Below are 22785 nucleotides of genomic sequence, written 5' to 3' on the forward strand. Positions count from 1 at the left end.
TGGTCCGGGAATCGAACCCGGTCTCCACCTGGAAGGCGCGCATTCCGCCACCGAACCCCCCGTGCACACCGGAGCACCAGGTTCTGTTTAGACCTGAGCTCTGTGAGCGCAGAGTGTCTAAAATAGTGGCCAGGATGTCACAGGTGCTCAATTCATACCTGTGGAATCAGTTCATTGAATGAACCAAGGAAGGAATATAATTGACTCTCTGCTAATTTGCAGAATCAAGTCTTCACATTTTTCTTGTAGTTATTATTTTACTTTTAATGTCTTTCCACAGTAAAGTTTAGACAAATAAGGAGATCTGAGATAAAATCCAGGAGGAAATGGCCTTCACATGCATGAACTTGACCATGCTTCTCTTCGTTTCACCTCTGGCCCCAGGGTCCTTTTCTGGAGGACAGTGTGGGCACCTGTGGCACAGGGAGAGTTCAGAGCTACAGTCTTCTCTTCCCCAGAATAGGCTTCTTCAAGACCCAAAACAAGATTCCTCACGTGGGCGGCCGGGATTGCCAGCCTGTTCCCTCCAGCTAAGGTCACGGCTGCCTCACACGGTCACCGTATTGTTAGGTGCTAAGGGATTCTAGAGCTCACTTAGACCTGAGACTCCAGGCTAGAGAAGGCAGAAGGGTCTAAAACTGATGCTGTGGAATCAGCTCATTGAATGAACCAAGGAAGGAATATAATTGACTCTCTGCTGATTTGCAGAATCAAGTCTTCACATTTTTCTTGTAGTTATTATTTCACTTTTAATGTATTTCCACAGTAAACTGGAAATCAGCTGCCATGACCTGGAAAGAATACCCAGTGGCCAAGGTCCAGAGGGATCTGGTGATCTTTCTTGCATAGAATGCAGCAAGGCTAAGCTAAGCCTTCCTGAAAGTTGGTTAGCATTTCAAGTTGGTGGCCCATGCCGCATACCGACTGAAGGGCAAGCAGATGACATCACTGTGTAAAAGCGGTGACTAAAACATCTAGATCAGTGGCTGCTCAAGAAAGCCACCGGGAATAAATTAGATATTTATACAGGTTAACTTGAAATGCTGTCTGTTTAAAATCCTGACACTTTCTCCCCAAATGTCACACAACTTTTACAAGTGCACTTCCCATGCATTTGTGCTGTACAAAACATTCATGGTTAAGACACCAGCCAGTGAACTTGTCTTCCTAATATTACATGCCATCCTGCTATCTTGTAGGAGTTCTTACAGACAGATGAAAGAAAAACATATGGGCTACATCGTAGAATTATTCATGCTCTCCAAGTCCTTGAATTGTATCTGTTTAATTCTCAGTGGACCCTGCTGCTGATATGTGGCTCTCCAGGACCCTAAATTCTTTATTAAGAATGTCATCTTTCTGCCAAACTACTAACCGAATTACCAAGAAGCCAAATATACTAAATTGACTTTTATCTTCTCTTCTGTTTAAAAGGCATACCAATTTAGAAAAAAAGAGTTTTAAGAATCTGGATAATTTCCAAATGGAAAAAATGCTCAAGAGTGAAATGACAACAAATCCAAATAAAGCTTCATGAAGTGTTTAATCTTCAGTGTTAGTCTCAAGCTGAATAATTTCAAAATTCAGGAAGAAAACATTCAGGTATGTTTTATGCTTCACTCATTGAATTCACGATAGCCATAGCAAAAAGGATTGAGGTGAGCACGGCCAACCACGTAGCTATTATCTTTGGTCTCCAACAGAGATTCTTTTTCTTTTCCCTCAATGCAGAAAGTGTAAAGGGGGAGGTCTGCACAGAGGGATCCTCTGCTTGTTTTCCTTCTGGGCCAGTCTCAGCAGTGAAGCAAAGCCGTGGGCTGAAAGTCACAGGAGTAAAGTTGACTTGCTCCAGCAGAAGGGTCCCTATGCCTGCATGTGTGAGTTGGAGGACGCGCACAGCCGGCCGGGAGGTTGTCTCCTTTGCATTTGGCCCTCTTCCCAGACTCTCACCTGTGACTTCTTTGTTACAGACAAGGAGAGGCAACAAAACAAAAGTACTCAGGGACTTGATCTCCATTGTCTGTTGTTTTGCTCATTGTCCTCATTCAATTATGCCGGTCACCCTTGGCATTGGCTACCAGTGGAAGCAAGTTAGACACAGTGGCAGAGCTGACACCCGCCTTCATTGTGCTTCTTGAGGCTTATGAAACTGTCCCATATTCAGCCAAGCAAAAACTTTTCACTTCAGCAGCTTGTCCAAGACAAACAAACCAGCCGAAACTGTTTCTACTATGCAACGAGACAAGTTTTGAAAGGAAAACAGTAGTGAGTGTATTTTGTTTCTTGTTGAAACCAGGTAAGGTAAGAGTATTTTAAAAAGCATGTTGGTCCTCCAGCTCACCAGTGTTGCTGAGATTTATCCCTCTGAGAAGTTCAACAACTTTTGAGAAGGGCTTAATTTGTGATCCACATTATCATACCTTGTGTACCATACACAGCTAAGTAGGAAGCTAGAAAAGGCACTGAAGAGGACATTAGCATTTGCCCATTAGCCCTTGGCTGTTATCCTGGCTCCAAGCTTTACTTTGGAAAGCTATCCACAACCTTTGATTCAGAAGATCCCCCAAGGCTAATTGCAATGGCAATAATAATTGCTTAACATTTGCAGAAGGCTCTACAGTTTGCAATATGGTCTCACTGAATAGTGTCAGTCCCATTTAACAAGCTAACGCTTGCTAAGGTTTAGTCACACGGGGACGTTAGACTTGGACTAAAATAATAGTTCATATTACATGAACATTTATTAAGTGGTGGGACTGTATGATGCACGTTAAGTGCGTATACTTTCTTATTTAATTCTTGTAACACGCCTTGGGGATAAGTACTAGAATCTTGCCTGTTTCACCATTAAGGAATTTTGAAGTTGCCTAATTTTTTGCAGGGACAAGGTGATGGTGTTGGGATTTTAACCAGTTCTTTCTGACTCGTGAACCCACTGTTAGCTACTCTGCTACACTGCTGCTCCAAGAGGCAAACAGTTGTGTGGTGTCTCCAAGTCCAAGACTCTTTCCAATAGCAATAGTTGGTGATGTCACAGCTGCACACAGTCCCTGGTGGTGGCAGAGCCTGGGCAGAGGCTCAGCCAGGAGGGGCATCTTCCTTGATCATCAGTGAGGTGGAACCCATTGCGTAGTCCATGAGCTCAGTCCAGTAGCTGTGATGAGTTGGCCAAAGCGAAACCTTTGACTATCATGTCTCTTCTTTTCTCCCCACCTATCTCTCTGAGATTTTGCTGTGACATATAATCTAAAAGAAGGATGATAATAGGCTCTTTAAATTTCAGGGAGGAAGCAGTGATGTTTTTAATAGACTATGTTTCCATCTCCACCCACTCCAAACAATTTAAGTATTGTAAGAAAGCCTGGCATCCTATAAAAAGTACTGGGAAAATGCTGTCCAGCATGGAACATTAGCTGCCTACTGTACAGCACAAAGTACCAACTCAGCATTGACCTTCTCCCTGAAAGGGCAAAATAGTGGTGGTGGGGTGGGGTGGGGTCAAGTCAGCTGGGCTTATTGGAAAGATGGCCCACCATGCAGCTCTTTACCTATGGAAAAGGATGGCACCGCAGCTATACTGCAGACTTGGTCTGATGCTATGTGACATGGTGGGGACAATTTAGATGTGCATCAACTTTGATAATTGTACAGCTGGGAATCACAAGTTCAAACTCCAGGAGAGTTAAGTCAGCCTTTCGTCTCTGGGAGGGAAGCATCTACTCATCCCTTTGGGATGTGACTTTTGAAACCAAACACCAGGTGCCCCTCTGCTCCTATGCATGCGGGCGCCTCTTTAACAAAGAATGGGGGCTGTGGATTTACTGGCCACGTTGCTGGTCTGCATACCCTGTTGTTTATTCTGGAATCCGCCTCATCCCATCTTTCATGTGGTTATAGCGAGAGAGGCCTTTTTTTTTTCCAACATGACCCTCTTCTCTGGCCACATTGGTTGGAGGAGCATGGTGGCGACTCTAAGGCAGACCCATCCCCTTAGAAAATAGGACTTCTCCGTTCACTGCCTTTGGCTCAAGGACCTCTCACGGCTCTGCTGGACTTGCTGTCGACCGCGCAGTAGTCTAGGATGCTTCCACTCTACCTTCTCTTCCCTTTTCCTTCACCTGGGTCAGACTAGGATCGCAGGCTGATGATTTTGCTCAGGTTTTCCCAGTTCTCTCCTGTTTCCTTCCATAAAGGCATTTTCCCAACTAAAATCCTTTCTTTTTTTACCCCATCGAATCTGCTTCTCAGAGGACCTGGACTTCTACACCTGGCTGGGATCCCAGCTCCCCACACAGGAGTTGCGTGACCTTCAGCAATCACTGTATTCCCTCTGTCTCAATGTCCTATTCTGTAAAATGAAAGGGTGGATAGCAGTACCTGCTCATGGTGCTGCTATGACTGGCCATGATAGCGCTCACATGTTCACCTGGCTGGAGCGTGCTCTACAGCTGCCTGAGGGAGCCTCCGGCTTCCAGGATGCTTGATTGTTATCGATACCAATTTGTCTGGCTTCATCCCACTCTGGTGGAATGGGTCCACCCTGATTCTACCAGGGTCAGAGCACTGGTGTAGGGCAAATAGAGTAACTTACATAGATGCTTGTCTCTCCACTAAGGAGTAACATCCTTGAGGGCAGGTAGCACACTTCCTCCATCACTGTGTTCTCCCTTGTCCCAAGGACAGTACTTTGAACAGAGTTGCAAGCCAGAGAATGGTTTATATATTTGAATTTCCTGAAGGCATGGTGGGAGGGTCCAGGTCAGCAACAAGTACTGCACAGCTACCTCCTTTCTGCTGTGCTCCGTGTGGACAGCTTCACACAGCACTGTGCTTCTGGGGAACTCACAGGTGGGGGTGGGATGGGTGTTGCAGCAAATATCGACCAAGAAATGCAGAAAAGAGAGTGCAGTGCGTGGCTAATGTGCTGGAGTCCATTTGGGTTTGGATTCTGACTTGGCGACTTGGGAAGATATATAGCCTTACTCGGCCTGCGCTTTCCCATCTGTAGAAGGGATAATTATAGCATCCACCCCACAGGATTATTGAGAAGATTAAATGAGCGGATTCACTACAGCCCTTAGCACAGGGCAAGTGCCTGATAAAGATCAGTTATGATTATTGCTTTTTGTTGTTGTTGCCAAAGCACACCCCAGAGTACCAGGCTGAGTGGGGGGCAAGAGCAGCTGCCCCTCGGGGCCCCAGAGCTTCCCTGAGTCCTGGGCGAGTAGGTGCCTGGCTTTTTCTCAGTGACTGATGCATCCCTATCGATTCCAAGATGACCCTGACTTTACAACTTTCTTATCCTTCAGGATGCCAGCTGATTCTATTTCCAATATTCCTGCCTATTATGCAAGAAATCACAATCTGAAAGGAGAGAAGAAAATAAATGCTGAAGGGTATGTTCCTTGCTGAAGAGAGGTATTTGTGTGGCCTTTAACGGACTCGAAGGATGTCGTAAAGTCCTTTAGGGTCCCGGGCTGTGCAGAGTGTTGATTTTATGGGCAGCTTGTTTAGTTAGCTGTTTGTGCTACACTTTTAAATTTAAAAAAAGCGTAAGCATACTATCTTTCCCAGAGCGAGCTGATTTTGGAAATGCTGAAGGTTCAAATGTGATATTTAAAAAAGCAAAACACCAGTTTCTAGAATTTTACTGGTAGTGCTAAAGGTTCAGCACATTCTTACCTAAAAACTGGATTTGATTCTTTTTTTTCCTTGTCTCCAAAATCCCATTGTTTCATCTAGAGCACAATCGATGCTAGCACACTTGCACTAGTGTGTGATCAATGTCGATTACAGCCCCTCTGGGGAGACGGAAGGCCCAGAGCCCTACCTTCTGGTGTCATTTCAGTGAAATGGTGATGAGTTCATCCAGTTGGCAGGAAACACTGTTGCCCTCTTCCACTCATTCCTTGTGTGTGACAAATCTGGGTAGAATATTCAAATGCTCTGTTCTGAGTTTTCCTCCTCACTGAATTGAGAGAAAGTCTGGAAGTATGGAAGGCTTTTTCTGAACTTTTTAGGATGAACACAATAACAAGTGAAACAGATTGCGTCTGTTTAAGGCTGATGGGAGGCTTGAGTGTGTAAAAGTAAACGTGCTGGGCCCCAGCCAGTGCTTTTCCAGAAAATGGCAAATGGTGTGATAACAATTCATGCCGGTCCACAGTTATTAAAAAACAGAATTGCTGCCTTGTGCCAAAAGCACCTCTACCTTCACCATAAGGCTTCTTCTGAAGAAGGAAGCAGTTACCACTATTTAGAAAGAGAGAGAGAGAGGAACCAAGACATTGAATGGTGACCTAGGCCAACCGAGACTGACAACGTAACAACGATAAGCCGAATATGTATCGATTGCTGTATTTTTTCATTTCTTCCCGACCTGCAAGGCCTCGTGAACGCTTCAGCAGGCCACACTTGCCCCGGGACATAAACACTGCACATTCCCCAGGGTACAGATGACCAGTGAGGAATCCTTACCCAACACTCAACCTGCCATGGTTCTGCTCCTAATCATTTGGAATTTTTGTCTTGCCATAATTGTTATCTACAGCTGTGAAAATAGCACATCCTATTTTCACAGATGGCAAGGCTGGTTGGTCTTTGATTACTTAACCTCTTTGTGTTGGCCAGACAGAAAGCCCCATGTGAACATTTATACATTTTACAGTTTTAAAAAGCTTTTGGCATATGAATCCCAGCTTGGAAGTCCAGGCCATTTGGCCAATGGAGTTTGATGCAAAATGTCTTGGTCTTTCCCTGGAAACTCTGGAGCTCTTTTACCAGAGAAGTTACCATCATGCTCAGCCTTCCTCAGATCTTGCTCTTAACATGCCAGGTTCCTGTGTAGCTTCTGACCAGGCCAATTAGAGGAGCTAAGGAGGGCAGTGCAACTCACTGACCCCTTTTTGTCCAAAGTGATAACGACACCTCATATCTGCTAAATAAATGTGCGTCCCTTCATCTGAACCAGTGGGAATGAAAGTGTATGCCGGAGCAAATAAAGGCTTCAGTTTAAGGAAGGGGCAAGGAGCGAGAGACATTGGATGATTTTTTTCTATGATCCCGGTCTCTCCCTGGAGTAGGGGCGGGGGCAGAGGACAGGAGGAAGACCAGCTGGGCTCACCGGTCCTTGATTGCTGGGTCAAGAGTTAGGCCTGGAAACTTTTAAAATAGTAATTGGGTCTCTGTGAAAGTTACTGGTCTCAGAGCATAGCTCCTCCCTTAGGTCACGTGGGAGTGGCTGGAGGGCTCTGATACTTAGAAGCTATAATAAAAAGAAAACCAATTTCTTTTTGCCCCTCCAATAGCGTTCCTTTTATTTCCTGAATAATATTTGCTTTAGGACTAGAACCTATGCCCTTGAGAAGACAAAAGAACCATGCAGTTATTCCTGAATAATGATTAGATTTTATGGAGGAATTTACCTTCACTGAGAGAAAAGCCTGGAAACTGTATTTACCTATGATTCCAGAAAGCATTTTACCCTAAACACCCACTGACTGTAACAATGCTAAACACAAAAACAACACACACACATACACACATATGCAAGAAGAAAAAATATCCTTTTCCCCACAAAGACTGTTTCTTGTCATTAATTACAGATTCCAAATGAACATCAAGGACATTTATAATTGAAACCAGTTGGATATACCTTTAACATTCTTATTTGTAAATATCAAACCTCACTTTTAAGAAAAGATTTTGTTTCCTGATTAATAGTTCTTATAACTGAAACCATATTAGCTACTAACATAAAGATGGGGGTTGTCCCCATGTTCTCTCCCTCCTGCTCCCCGCCTGCAGGACTGGGGCGTCGCAGAGCCCCTCTCACGGTGCCAGCTCTCCCCGCTGCTCTCTGGAAGGACCTACGGGGATTCCTGGACCCATCGTCCCACAGCCCTCATTGTTCTCAAGGTCCATTTCTCTCTTCTTGAGGTTAAAACTTAAGTTTATGCTTCTAAAGCTTGGTTTTTGGATAAAAATGGGGTTGCATAAGTCCCGTGAAAGAGGGACCCCAAACCTGCGGGCCTCAGGGAAAGGTGCTGGGATTTGGTTGGAGCCTCAAGGACGGGAGACACTGATCTTGGCTTTGAAGGTTGAGAGGTGGACTGGCCCCTGAGGAAGTTTTGTTCGCCTCAGCCATTCCTTTTGTGAAAGTGGACTTATCTTTCCTAGATCAATAAGCGCTGTCTCTGGTGTTGGGAGGCATTGGTGTCTGGTCTGTGAGCACCGAGGCTGAGGAATTCTAAAGTAGATCTTCCAAACCTCATAAGAGGGGCTTCTGCTTCGCCTAAAATGCCTCATCCTCTCATTGCTACCAAAGGCTCCGCTTGGACTCCAGACTATCAGCTTTGCCCTTGGATTAAAAGTCGACCCCATAGTATCCAGTGGACGTCGATAAACACCCTAGTCCCTTCACACAGGCAGACAGAGAGAATAGCCTTCAAATTCCCCGATGGGTGCTAATGGACTTAAGAAACTACACATTTTATGACCTAAGAAAACATGTTTCCCCTGATGGTTGGAGAGAGAGGAGAGAGAAGGGGAGTTGTTCTTTGGAAGCTCATTTTTCTTGCCTCCTTTTCCAGCCTTATGTCCTAACAGTACACGCATTTGAAGTTATATGAGGTTTTGTTTGTTTTTAAGAGATGCTTGAAAGAAGATCAAATGGTTGTGAAAGGCACTGGGTCGGGAGCCCTAGAAACCGAAGTGTCCCGGAAGCCGTGTGAGTCCGGAAATATCCCACATTTCTATTTACTTTGGCAATTTTACTTAAAACTAGCAAGAGCTGGAGTTCATGCTACAATTAGATTTTCCCCAGGCACCATGAAATGAAAACACATATTACATTTGATTTTAACTGGTTGGGAAAAATGGTGGTTTTCTGAAAGTTCATTCTATGACCTTGCAATAAAAGTTAACGGTCCCTCACATGCGAGAGCCAAGCTGGCATTTAAATTGGAATTATCTGTAGACCCGAGGGTTATCTGGGCTAAAAAGGGTCTTAGGTTAACCTCATTCTCTCCTCTTCCTAGCATATGCTGGGGCCACGACTACAACGCCACTGAAAAGTGTTGGCAAACTTGGCTTGGCATTTTTGATGACAGGAGACGCATTTCCATTTCGGGATTGCTGTTTTGTGTTCAGATGACACAGATTTTCAGAGGTAAGAAACATACTATTATCTGATACTTTAATAGTGCCAACCATGTGCCAGATACATGTTTAAGCCCTATAATTTGTGTACAAAATTTGTACTATGAAAGCATATATTTGTATAAGCACTATCTGTTTTATAAGCAATATAAATGGCATGAGGACTACATTTTAATACACACCCATTTATATGCATATTATCTCAAGTCTTTTCAACAACTTTAGGAGGTAGATCGATTATCCGTCCCCTTTGGTAGATGGAGAAACTGAAGCACGGAAATTACACTGTTTGTCCGCATCTGGATTGCCAGTAAGTGAGAGAGGCTGGCTTTGATTCAAGGCACTCTGACCCTATATTCTGTATTCTTTTTTTTTTTTTTTTTTACATGGGCAGGCACCAGGAAACGAACCCAGGTCCTCGGGCATGGCAGGCAAGCACTCTTACCCGCTGAGCCACCGTGGCCCACCCTTCTCTATTCTTAACCCCCAGCTTTTACTGTTTCTCAATTCTATATAACTATCCTTGGTGCACAGTACAGAGGTTTGCATGTTGCAGGCGCTCAATAAAATTATTTTCTCAACCATTTATTTCAGGATCATTGTATCTTACATGTTCTCACTGGTTTCACACACGTATCAGTTTGGCTGAAAATAAACAGTTGAGGTTGAAACAATGGAATTTCAAATGATGATTACTACTCTGCTGCCCTCAGGAAAGCATTGAGGGACTGAGAGGTACACAGCAGTCACTACCAAGTGCTCAGCCACTCGCCACCTGTAGCAGTAAGTCCTCGAGCAATTTACATTGCAGCTGTAGAAGGAAATTCCAAACGTGCCAGATTTGAGTAGGCATAGAGCAGATGCTCCATCTTCCTTCTGTGCTCAGGACACACGGTCCGCGGAGCACGGCGGAAGTCATGTCCGCTCAGCAGGTCATCTGTGTTTCTGTCTGTCTTTCCACCACTGCTTGTCTGTTCCCCTTCGTTTGCATCCCCTACCCAGCACTGCACGACAGATGTCACCAGTGCTTAGGGACTGACGCCAGACGGGGACATGGCAAGACAACAACGGAGCCTTCCTGTTTCCTAGTCTGTATTATTCTGTAATCACATGGAGGAATTCAAGATGTTTGTTTTGGAATTAAAATCCATTCCCGAAAGATGTGGTCTTTCATACATGGTCTGGGGGGTTAGGCATTCTTTAACTAGAAAGTTCTGTTTCTCTTTTCTCTTAAAGCCACTGATTTAGTTTTTCTTGAATGAAGCTTCTCTTTGGGTATAATTCTGGGTTAGGGGAAGACTGCATGCTTCCTGGTGACAGGAAAGTAAATATGTAATTATCGTTTCCAAAGCCTCGAGTTAGAGTTCACACTGACTCAGACATCAGTAAAAGAAGAGATAATCCTCCAAGGAGCCTTTCCATGGGATGGGAACGCCTAAATCTGCTTTGAACTGTGATCCCTTGAGAGCTGCCTGCATTTGCAATTTGCTCTAAGGTGATGGCCACCAGAGGCTTTGGTCTGGGCTTGAGGGTGGTCCCAAGGCCTGGGTGGCTTAGTAGGAGAACTCAGTGTCCCCTGCCTAAGATGCTGGCCAGCCGGGCTCCAACATCAGCCTGGGGTCAGCCCTGACAAGCCGGTATTCACTTTAGAACCACAGCCCGGTGGCTTGATATGCCTCTGATTGGGCCACCTTCTGCAGGCGAGGGCATCTCCATTGTATCTGAGGATCCTGGGCTTCCAGTGACACTGGAGGAAGAGCAATCCTAGGAAAACAGCATGGCAGGAGCCTCAAACACCAGGCAGGAAGAAGGTTCCTTTCCGCTATGCCGTCTCCAAAGTAGGCTACTTGGATGAAATGCTCCACTTCTTGGGCTAGCATCTTCTTCACCCCACGTGTTTGTTCTTTGCTTGGCTGAGCACTTCTCTCTTGTACTCGCCCTCAGCTCTTTTAACTCACAACTCAGATGATCTTAAATACCTTTTGCTTCATTCTCTATGAAGACCCTGATTCAATCAAGAGGAATTGAAAGAGAAGATCTGTGATATTACTTAGCTTTTCCTTACTCTCCAGAAATCCAGTGTCCATCTCATTCACTCCCTTCCTTTTGGCGGAAAAAAATATTAAACCACTTTATGTGACCATTCGGTCCCATATTTTCATTTTGGGACTGTTTCTTAGATTCTACTTTGATTCTATGCTGTGCTTTGCTGCTCACCAGGAGAAGCCGCTTAGAACCTAAGCAAGTCATCTGTATTTCTAGACCAGCTCTTAACATCACATCCTAGCGTTTCTAAGGAGCAGGAACTCAGGATTTCAGGTCTAAAAATCCGCGTGTGTATGTGTACCTGTGTGTGTGTGAGAGAGTAAGAGGGAGGGAGAACAAATGAATGAATGACTGTGTTTTCTAGACAATGGAATCAGAAGGCCATACTCAGACATCACAGGTCTTCTCTCTCTAATTCCAAAGTACAGAAAACAGTTCAGTGACCTCCTCTCATGGGTCACTTCACAGACCTTTAGGCAAATACTGGATGTTCTCTGGCCTGAACACCGGCCTTGAGTAAGAAACGCAGCCTCTGGTGACACTGCAGGAGAGCAAATCTGGGAACTTCTATGACACAATTCAGTCTTGCTGAGAGTTTGGGGCTAATATTTAACTCTAGTCATGTATTGCTGCAGGCAAGTCTTCTATAATAGATTCATATAAAGTCTTTCAAAATCCATACAAAAGCCTCAATATTTCTCCTGATTTCACTTCATTGGGCTGGGGAGAGGGGGCCTTGAGGCTGCTGTGTATTGTTTGCCTCTTTTATTATTTCTATTCTTTTTTTTTCATTCTTGCCACTGTCCTTTGGACTTCCTTGAGTATTATATTTTCCTTTCCCATTTTCTCCCCTTTTGTAGCCACACTCTCCTTCCAGGCTTTTTCTGGCTCCTCCAGGCCTGTTTCCTTCATTTCTTCTCTAGCAGCTCCTGCTTTTCCTCCTGCTGCTCCTCTGGTTGGCCTTCCCTCTGCCTCCTTACTTTGTCTCTCCGCCGGTTTCCTTTTCTGCCTGCACTCCCATCTCCCTCCTCGCCTCTTCTCTGCTCTGTCACGCTGACTCTGACTCGCTTCTGCCCCCTTGTCCTGTCCCCGTCCGGGGCGTGTCTTTGGTCCCCCTCTCCTTCTCCTCCAAGACTTCATTTTCTTGGAAGATGGGGGCTGATGCTGAAAGCACCCCAGAAACCACCGCGGCCCCTGCGGAAGGCCTGGGGAGAGGTCCGCTGTGTCAGCCCAGCTTTGTGCCCTGTCGCCCACGCGTTGGCATGGGGGAGGGGCCTGGGCCACCGTCTCGGAAGGGTGGGCCTCAAGAGAAGTCAAGAGCCGCAGGTCACCTGGGGAGAGATGGGGCTGATGGCCCCTCGCGTGCACCTGCCGCTGTGCTTGCCCCAGGCTGCGTCGGAGGGGCTCGGCGTCGCCACTGTCCCTCCCGCCCCTGCCAGTGCTCAGGGCCATTGGGGCTGCACCTCTCCTAGGCCCCCAGCACCCCAGCCCGGCCGTGGAGTTGTTGGCGCTACGGCCGTGGAGTCGTTGGCGCTCCCCCCGCGCGTCCTGCACAAGGTCGGTTTAGGTCCCAAAGGTTAAAACCACCTGTGGGTGTTTCTCCAGAGGCCCCCTGGAGCCCTAAGGGGAGCACCTTCCCTCCCTTCTCCTCTTCCCATCCTCTCCTGTTCCTCCGTCACCTTCTCTTTCATTCCCTCTGTTCCATTTTTTTAACTTAATAACTAAAAACTTAATCACTTATATTCGTATTTTCATTTATGCATACATTTATTCAACAACAAAAGTGCCAGGTGGCTCCTGTGCCTCCCTGTGTTGTGGGGTCCTGATGGCACAGGCGGGACCTCTGAGGTCTGTTTAAGCTCTAGTTCTTAGGAAAAGACAAAAGCAGGTTTTGATCACTACAAATTTCCAGGTGTTCTTAGAGCCAAACAAAAATTTCTATGCGTCGCATTTCTTCCTGCAGTTCTATTTGCCACAATGTGAATTTCAAATAACTGTCATTTTAGAGCGCGTTTTATTCTGCACCACTGCAGAGTCCCAGCGCTTGCTTGGAAGGTCACACACCCGGAAAAAACTGCAGTAATGACTGCAGCTGACCCTCGGGAAAAGTCCTGCATGCACGAGGCTCTCGTGGGAGACGCTATTGATAATCCCATCTGACGCATGAGCCGAGGCTAGGGTAGTGGCAGCACTTGCCCTCGGGCTCTCACTAGTGAGTGGTGGGGTGGGGGCGTCAGTTTGGGGTGATGACAAATGTCTGATGGCCAGTTCAATGTTCTCGCCTCAGGTTACCAGCCAGTCCAGGGCAGTGGATGAGCCCCTGCAATGTGAAGGACCAAAGGCACGTACACCTGCGGTGAGACCTGCAAGACAGGCGACGAGGGGCTTGGTCCCTCCTGCAGGGCACCTGCACCTAAGGGGACAGTCCCCCGCCCGTCCGGCTGCTCACCTTCTGGGCCTTGGGCACGTCGGTGTGGCGCTGTGCGCGGACCGAACGTGCTGACTTGGCTGGCTTGAGGGGGGCGCAGTACATCTCCAGCCGCCTCAGGTCGCAGCTCCGGAAGCAGCACTCGTCCACGATGCCCGTCTGAGGTGCCCGCCGACTGCTGGAGCCGTAGCCCGTGGGCTTGTCTGTGTAGACGGGACAGAGCACCGCATTAGAGGGGGCTGCCGCCTTCCCACGCCCTCTCCACCCCAGCCCTGGGCAGCCTGCTCGCGCTCCTGGATCAGCCTGTGCCTGATGCCTGCTCGCCATGCTCTCCTGGAGACTGCAGCACGTCCACTTGCACTGAGTCACTTCCCATGCACATCATGTACACCCCTCAACCAGCCCCTTGCCACCGGCAGGCAGGACCCTCATCTGTGTCCCATCCCAGCCTTTCCTTCTCTGCTGGGCCGGCTGGGAGACTGCCAGGGTAGAGATTAAAAGGGGAATCATGCACCAGGTTCCCTCAGCCTTTGTAACCATCTGCACAGCTGTTATACACAGGACCACTCAAATGTTTCCTCTCTTGTGTAACCGCTTCTACTGTAAAATCGGATTGCATGTCAACATTTTTTACCTGGAAAGGACTCATCCTTTTACTGCTGTGGGAATGAAGGCCACGACTTGGAGAGACTGGCCCAAAGTCATGCCCAAACTCCAGCCTGCTCTCTGCAGAGCCCGGGGGTCTCCCTGGGCCCGGGAACTGTGGCTGGACTCAGGACAAGTCCCATTAACTCTCTGGGTCTCGGTTGACTCAATTGCATAAGGGGGTTAATGATATCTTCCCTGAGAGGATTGTTTGAGGGTTAAAGCGACAATTGTGAGGAGTGCTCAGCACAGTACCTGGCACATAGAAGGTCTCACTGTTCCCTTCCTCTGAGCACCACCGCTTGGTTCTGAACCGGAGAGAGAGGACGACAGCACCAGGGTGGCAGGGCTCCCTCTCCCATCACCCAGAGGCTCTGGAAAAACCAACTTTGTTTTCTTATAGCATAACTTCCAGGCTGAAACAGGATGAACTACATGTCCATCATTCATGCGATTCTCCTAAGCCAGAGAGAACTCCATGAATCAAATTTCTTTTGAAATTTGCAAATTAATCACACCTCTCGACTTGGCAAGCAGGTTTAGGTTTTGTTTTATTTTGTTTTGGATATACTTTAGCTGGCCCCAGAATTAAAGGACAGTGCAAAACAAGCACTTTCATTAAACCAAATCTTGCACATACACAATATATAAGGCAGAAAAAGGGGCAGCTGCTCCGGCTGGGGCAAAGGCAGGGGCCTGCCCACCCCCTCCTTCCTTGGCCATCCGTCCTGCCGCCGTGGGGTGCGGGGTGCTGGGTCCTCTTGTGCCCGGTGTCACGGGGCAAATCCATGCACCATGGACCCAGAAGAAACCAGTTAACCAACCTGCTGTATTGTCAGTATTAATTCCTGACAGAGAGAAAAGCACGACATTTCAAATAAAAGTCCTAAATTTTTTCTTTTCACATGGGCAGGCACCAGGGATTGAACCTGGGTCTCTGGCACGGCAGGGATAGCTCTGAGCCACCGTCGCCCCCACAGAAGTCCTACTTTTTGCTTAGCGATGACTGCTTACCTCAGGATTTAAAGTCAGACCCTCAGGTAGATTTTGAACAGCCCCTGGAAAGGCTGAGAGCCATGACGATGGCCTGCCACCAAACCCGCTTGGTCATCAGTCACTGTGGAGCATCCCTGGGGCTGCCTTGACGCTCCAAGGGCCAGCCACCCATGGCACCAGCCACAGCGCTCCTCTAGGGTTCCACGGGGTCCCTCTAGGGTTCCATGGGGTCCCTCTAGGGTTCCACGGGGCTCCTCTAGGGTTCCACGGGGTCCTCTAGGGTTCCACGGGGTCCCTCTAGGGTTCCATGGGGTTCCTCTAGGGTTCCACGGGGTCCTCTAGGGTTCCACGGGGTTCCTCTAGGGTTCCGTGGGGTTCCTCTAGGGTTCCGTGGGGCTCCTCTAGGGTTCCGTGGGGGTCCTCTAGGGTTCCACGGGGTCCTCTAGGGTTCCATGGGGGTCCTCTAGGGTTCTGTGGGGGTCCTCTAGGGTTCCGTGGGGTTCCTCTAGGGTTCCATGGGGTTCCTCTAGGGTTCCGTGGGGGTCCCGCTAGGGCTCGACAGGGTTCCTCTAGGGTTCCGTGGGGTTCCTCTAGGGTTCCACGGGGTCCCTCTAGGGTTCCGTGGGGTTCCTCTAGGGTTCCACGGGGTCCTCTAGGGTTCCGTGGGGTCCCTCTAGGGTTCCGTGGGGTTCCTCTAGGGTTCCGTGGGGTCCCTCTAGGGTTCCGTGGGGTCCCTCTAGGGTTCCGTGGGGTTCCTCTAGGGTTCCGTGGGGTCCCTCTAGGGTTCCGTGGGGTCCCTCTAGGGTTCCGTGGGGTTCCTCTAGGGTTCCGTGGGGTTCCTCTAGGGTTCCGTGGGGTCCCTCTAGGGTTCCGTGGGGTCCCTCTAGGGTTCCATGAGGTTCCTCTAGGGTTCCGTGGGGTCCCTCTAGGGTTCCGTGGGGTTCCTCTAGGGTTCCGTGGGGTCCCTCTAGGGTTCCGTGGGGTCCCTCTAGGGTTCCGTGGGGTTCCTCTAGGGTTCCATGAGGTTTCTCTAGGGTTCCGTGGGGTCCCTCTAGGGTTCCGTGGGGTCCCTCTAGGGTTCCGTGGGGTTCCTCTAGGGTTCCATGAGGTTTCTCTAGGGTTCCACAACGTTTCTTTAGGAACCCAGATGTGGCCACGGCGGCCTGTCCGATGCTTCCTCCCCACAGCAGGTTTGGTGTCCTGCCTAGGGCAGCTGCAGGTGGGAGCTCGGGGGGGCTCACGTGGGGTCTCGCTGGGTGGGGTCTGCTGCTGCTTCCCCTGGGGAGAATCCTGCGGGCCCCGCACAGCTGTGGGGTTTACAAGGGACAACAGCTGGCCCCAATCAGGGCTTCAGCTGTGCCTGCACTGGCCACGGGAGCCTGGGCTCTGCAGAGATCTCTTGGCTTCTGCTTGCTGGCCGGGCCCTGGCAAGCCGAGACCTACTGGTCCCTTGAGCTATGTAAACAAAAATTGCTTTTTTTTTTTGTCGTTCTGTTTTTGTAATATTTTCCTGGGATTATAAATTAAAGGAAAGACAAAAATGGGCTTGCATGGTTCTTTGCAATCCACAAAGGACTTCTACGTACTTGGAAGCCAAGGGGTCAGCCCGTCCAGAGTTCCAGAGTCGGTTGCCTCTTGAGGTGTGGAGGGAGAAGGAACCTCGAGCCAGCGCGTGGTAACTGTGCCTGCAGCCCACCGCGGGTAACGGCTGTTCCTAGGGGAAGCTGGACGTTCAACTTTCTTAATGGGACGTGACTGGGACTGTTGGTTGTGGGATAGCAATTCAGTGCTTGAGGATGGGGTGGTGGAAGCGGTTCCAAACATTTTTAGGCTTGGCTAGCTCAGAAATAACTGATTTCAAAATCCATGCTTGACAATGGAGAGAGGCCCTGGGCTTCCGGGATCTGCTCAGCATTTCCATGTCAGGCATGTCCAACCTGCTGGTTCTGAGATTCCACAGGGATTAGGCTCCCAGCCTATGCCTAGAGGAGGGCGCCGAGGTTCACCTTGGGAGGGCAGAGGACATTTCCACCTGGCTCCCAGCCTATGCCTAGAGGAGGGCGCCGAGGTTCACCTTGGGAGGGCAGAGGACATTTCCACCTATCCTACTGTTCTCTTCTTCTTGACTGCCAGCAGCGTGAACCGCTGGTCTATTTCCTCCTGCGAAATGAAAAGTAATCACCAGAGCCACAGAAAATGAAAATGAGAGCGTTCTCCAAGGAACTGACTTGCCACCTCTCAGATGACTGCAGAGCTCGACGGCACGCCTTCTACAACGTAAACGTGTCTTTAAGGCCATCGGCTGATGAATTTAGGAACAGGTGATTTTCTGTGATGGTTCATGAAGAAAGTGTGTCTTAAGTCCATATTTGGTTTTTAAATTTTGCTGAATAGTGGTATACACACTTGGGTTGTGCCATAAGTAGATACCAAAATCCTAGAGAGATGATTTCCTCTCTCTATCCGTATTACTACACTTGATTCATTTTACTTCACTGGGGATACATGAATATAACAATTGTTTACCTATTACCTTTTAAACTGTAATTCATCCTTTGAAGTGTTCTACAGAATTGATTTCTGGTCCCACATCAAGATATTAAAAAAACTGACCCTTTCTTACCAATTGAGAGGCCACAAGTGAAAGTCCAAGTTTTGTCCTTTATCTTCAAATGCCTCATAAAACTTGTTTTTCCAGAATCCAAATAAAAGTATTTGCTACTATGGGCTAAAATTGAAAACCACATTGTGATTTACTGGAAATGTAATGCAACAATTTGTTCGAGTATCAATTTTGAGAAAAATTGGTATTTTTAATGACCTATACTTACAAGGTATTGTCAATTCATGCCATGACAAATTACAGTCCATTTTTAAATGAAATAGAACCAATTGTTCCATCCTTGCATTTAAAAACTCTTTATTAAACACATTGTAGTTCTGCTCTAGTCAGCAGAATAAGAACCATTAGATGAATTGGAGACAAATATTGGCTTACTATAACCAAAAATATTTGTAACAATTTGAACTCAAGAGTGTTAAAAATGGGATAAGCTTCCCTGATAAATAATTGCTGGAAGCAGATAAGTAAAGGCGGTATAAACACCGTCAGAGACCCTAGAAGAGACTTCTGTATTGAACACAGTAAATGATTGCTGAAGCCCTTTCTAATCCAAATATTCTATAGCAAGTGAAGAAATGGGGGAGGACACTCATCTGCGCCAAATACCCAGTATGATTGGAGATCACTTGATTGCCTTCAAGAAAGAAGTGCAAACATTTTTTTAGTTCAGAAAGTGAACATTTGTTTTCTACTTATGATTTGAATTCTCCAAAATCCTCAAAACATTTTTCACTGTCCTTATTCAATGCCATAACAAAAGACAGGTGAGTGGGAGAGCTCCTTCTCCAATTGTGTACAGCCCAAGAGTCCTGCCCTGTGGCCATTGTGAAATGTCCACAGACCCATTCAATTGTTAGAGTGAACAGACGTTTTAAAGTTCTACAGACTTTTTCTTTCTGATAAATCATGATGTTGAGAATTCATATATTTATATATTTATTGTATCAGGGGCTTTGCTCCAGAGGTTTCACAGTGTGTAGGCCAACGGTTGCTTAGCAGGCCGGCTGGCCACCACCTAAGCAGACCTTGAGTCCCCTGCATGTAGACATAATGTTTAGTCACAATGCACTGCTGTGTCTTGAAAGTTGTCCAACAGACAGGATTCCAATGGTAAGCAGCTGGCTTCTATAATAACAGCACTTCCCTTTAAATAATGCTTGGTCAGTGGAGTAATTCAGTAATCTTTAGGGCAAACTTGCTAGTTACAAGAGTTTTGGGCAGAAATGTGGCATCATCAAAACCCTAACAATGAGCTGAATCTCACATTTTGTCATGGATGCAAGCAGCTCACTCCCCTCCGTCTCTGAAGGGGAGGGTGTAATTCTGAGATTTAACCAGGCTCATCACATTTAGAGCAAAGAGTTCATCAGTGGTAAAAAGGTCCCACCTCTACTGATGCCGGCTGTGCTGGGGTTTCTTACAGGTTTCTCACAATGCACGTGGGACCCGTACTTGACTTTAATTTCCATCGAAACTTCCCCTCTTGACTATTGGGAAAGTTTTACTTAAACTGCTTTATTTCTCAAATTGGCAAGAAAAGACATTGATTTGAACTATAACAATGATTGGGATATATGGAGTCATCCATTTAATAAAGATATGGAAATTAGCTTTTAATATTATATGCTGGCCACATCTTTACACATTTGGAAAAACATGGCAATGTACACATACATTCCATTTGATAGGTGTGATACTGATGACAAATTACTTAATTCAAATTGATATTTGATATGTGCATGTGTGTGTTATAACTCAAGTGATTTCCATAGAAGTTTTTTTAAAAGGCAAACTATCGGCTCACAAAAAAGCTTCAATTTAAATGTAAATCCTCTGAATTGAGAAGATAGTGACAGTTCCATGCTTGACATTTCAGGTCTGGATAACAGTCTTATCACGATTTTCAAGGGTCGTTGTCAACGTTTTTCTAAAATAGGTATTTTGCTTCCCTTGTGTGTTGCTGCCAGGTCCTGCCGAGTTCTGCTTTTCTGCAGAAGGCCCTTTCCAAGTAGGATTGACCTTTGGCATCGTTAACGATGAACACTGAGAAAACGTTCCCTCTTCTGTGAACTGCATGTTATAAACTTTTCTTGAAAACCTATCAAGTTGAGGCATCGATTTCACTTTTGGTGAAATTAATTTTTAATTGCCAGTGTTTGCTTGTCTCACTACCTCTCAACTGGACGAGGTCATCTTTTCTAGGAATCATGGCCCTATTCGGCCTGCTGCCACCCTCCACCACACAGCAACTCCTTCTCAGCTATTCAAGCCCCATAACCCAAAAGACCAAAGTCTTCCCTTACCCAATCAAGCCAATGTTTACATATCTCTGGGTCTAGAAGGAATAAAGCAGAGCTCCATGGGGCTGCCTCTTTCATCAGACCCTCCCTTCTTTTGGAAGCACCAACATAAAGGCAGGTGCAAAAAAGGGTGCTTTCAGCTCGCCTCAACTTCCAAGCGGGCGAGCTAAAGGGCAGGACTTGAACACAGGAATAACCAGAGGGTTAGGGCAGATGCATTGCTGCTTTAGGACTCTGGAGAAATGAGCCAACACAGTGGGAAGCAACATGACATATGACTTTAGCATGATACAATGCCCTGGAGGATGAATGTCTGGCCAAGACAGCACAATTTACTCACTTAGGTCTAACTCCAGGGCCGGGAAGAGAGAGATATAGCCAACAAAATTACACTTTGGCAAGAGAAATGCTTCACTGGACAGAAATGTTGTCCCGAGGGAATGACTTGGTTTATCAACGTCTAAGGTAAAAGGTAATCAGATGCCAAGGGGTTATTTTTATGTCTGAATTATTTCAGTGGACCCTGCTATATAAGTTAGCTACCATTTTTTAGTCATATAGTTTCTGTTATTTAGAACATATTACAGGAGATTAGTATGACCTGCCTGTGATATCTGTCATACTTACGAAGGAGGTAGTACATGGTGTGTTTAAAAACACTGGTTTTGGAGTCAGAGAGCAGAACATCAAACCTTCTACCCTCAGGTCCATGTGCAAAATGGGGATAAGAAGAGTATTCCACAGACATGTAAAGATTAAGGGAGAATGTATATCAGTGTTTTGCAGACTGATTCGTACACAATAAACTCTAAGTAAATATGAATTATAACGATTATGATGGAGTTGAGCTGGCTAACATGGTGTTCTGGCTTGAATTATGTCCCTTCAAGAGATACGTGGAAGTCTTAACTGCTCAGCCTGTGAATGGGAGCTTATCTGGAAATCGGTTCGTTACAGATGGAATTATTTAAGATGAGATCATACTGGAGTAGGTTGGGCCCTTCATCCAATCTGACTGGTCCTTAGGAGACGGGGAGAAGAGATGTAGAAGCATGCGGGGAGCATGCCACGTGGCCATGAAGTGCCCGAGTCCCAGCAAACCACCAGAGCTAGGAGGGCACAGGGAATGATTCGCCCGTGCAGAAACCACAGGGACACCCTGAGCTCAGACTTTCGGCCTCCAGAACTGGGAGACAACAGAGGTCTGTGGTTTCAAGCCACCATGTTTGTGGTGCTTTGTTACAGCAACCTGAGAAAACTGAAACACCTCGGCAGCTGGGCACATACTCTCTTCCCCCCTTAATCCGCAAAATGCATCACCCCTAAAGTTTGGTCAAAGGCGGACTTACTAGACGGAGATGGATTGTTCTCCATTAAAATAAATGAATAACTGTTCCTCTGAAAGGATATCCAGATGTCTGCTGTATAGACTGTCCCACGTAGTTTTTATCTAGGTAAACTCTGCATGAGAACAGATCCTCTTATGAAGTTATGTTGACCCTGGTAACCTTTAATTTCTCCCAAATAACCCACTGGCTTTGAAATCATTGGTTTTTCAGTTTTAGTATCCTCCCACTTATTTCCAAAGAATTCTGCAAGGTATGGGGTGGATGTGGGGGAAATGCAGAGTCAGAAGTGATTTCCTAATTACTTTTCACCAGCATGGGGCATTTCTCTCCTCTCTCTTCACTTCATGCCCCACCTCTTGCTTTTTTCTTCCTCTCTTCCCTCTTCTTTCCAGCTATGAAGTCACTGACATGCCTTTTCCTCACTGAGAGCTTTAGGACACAGTGGGGGGTCACGCCAGGTGGAGCTCAGGGCACGTGAGGCTTTCAGCCCTCCGTGGGTGACTGAAGGCCCGTGGGTGCCCTCCTGCCAGCCGCTTCTGGGCTATGCAGCCCCGGGCACAGGGCCCCAGGCCCACACATCACTACTCCATCGTGGACCCATGCCTGAAAGGGATTGCGAGGAAAATAAGAGAAAGAATGAGGAGGGACAGTTGTGGAACCTCGTGAGCCTTAGTTATCTCATTGTGTTGAGAAAGACGGACAAAAACGGTAAGCCGAGCCTGGCTCCAGCATGGAGACTGTGCTCATGCCACCAACATTATCTCCCCTGCTGACACCGCTATTCTTAGTTTACTCTTTCAGATGTGGGAAGAGGCCTTGTAGGCAAAACATAAGGCATTTGTGAATAGAGGGTAACGCCCCTCTTCTTGGTGCCACAGAAAGATGAATCAGCCAAGGGGGTATTAAAACACATTCTTTTTATTTTTAGTTTCACTCCAAAGTCTATCATTTCTCTTTTCTTTGCAACTTGGCATCTGCCCTGTGTTCTCAGGGGCCCTGCTTCCAGTCAGTCTCCTGACTCACGCCTCTGTTTTTTGCTTGGGGCACAGCTGGAGATTTTCCCAGGGGTGGGTGTGACTCGGGCAGGATGGCAGGTGAAGGGGTGAAGGCTGCCAGGGATGTCTGGCTTGTCTGAAGGGTGTTAGGAGGCAGAGGTTCTATTAGGAGGCACATCCAGACCTCATCGGGGAGTAAACTTTTGGGAGGCAGCTTCTGCAGCAGCAGAAGCCATTGGCTCTA

The 22785-nt window shown here is 47.0% G+C and overlaps 1 protein-coding gene across 3 annotated transcripts in view; it reads right to left on the reverse strand.

Moving 5' to 3' along the window:
- The window catches only part of IGF1 (insulin like growth factor 1), a 74595-nt gene that overhangs the window by 6212 nt on the left and 45598 nt on the right, over positions 1–22785 (reverse strand). For 2 of the 3 annotated variants that reach the window (XM_077111825.1, XM_077111826.1), the window contains exon 3: positions 13655–13836. In XM_077111825.1, the coding sequence (XP_076967940.1) occupies positions 13655–13836 (182 nt within the window). Of the gene's footprint in view, positions 1–1016; positions 12370–13654; positions 13837–22785 lie in introns of those variants that run through there. The other variant, XM_077111828.1, reaches the window with a different exon arrangement.

Source organism: Tamandua tetradactyla, chromosome 7, assembly GCF_023851605.1.
Source record: "Tamandua tetradactyla isolate mTamTet1 chromosome 7, mTamTet1.pri, whole genome shotgun sequence".
In the NCBI taxonomy this organism is placed as follows: Eukaryota; Metazoa; Chordata; class Mammalia; order Pilosa; family Myrmecophagidae; genus Tamandua; species Tamandua tetradactyla.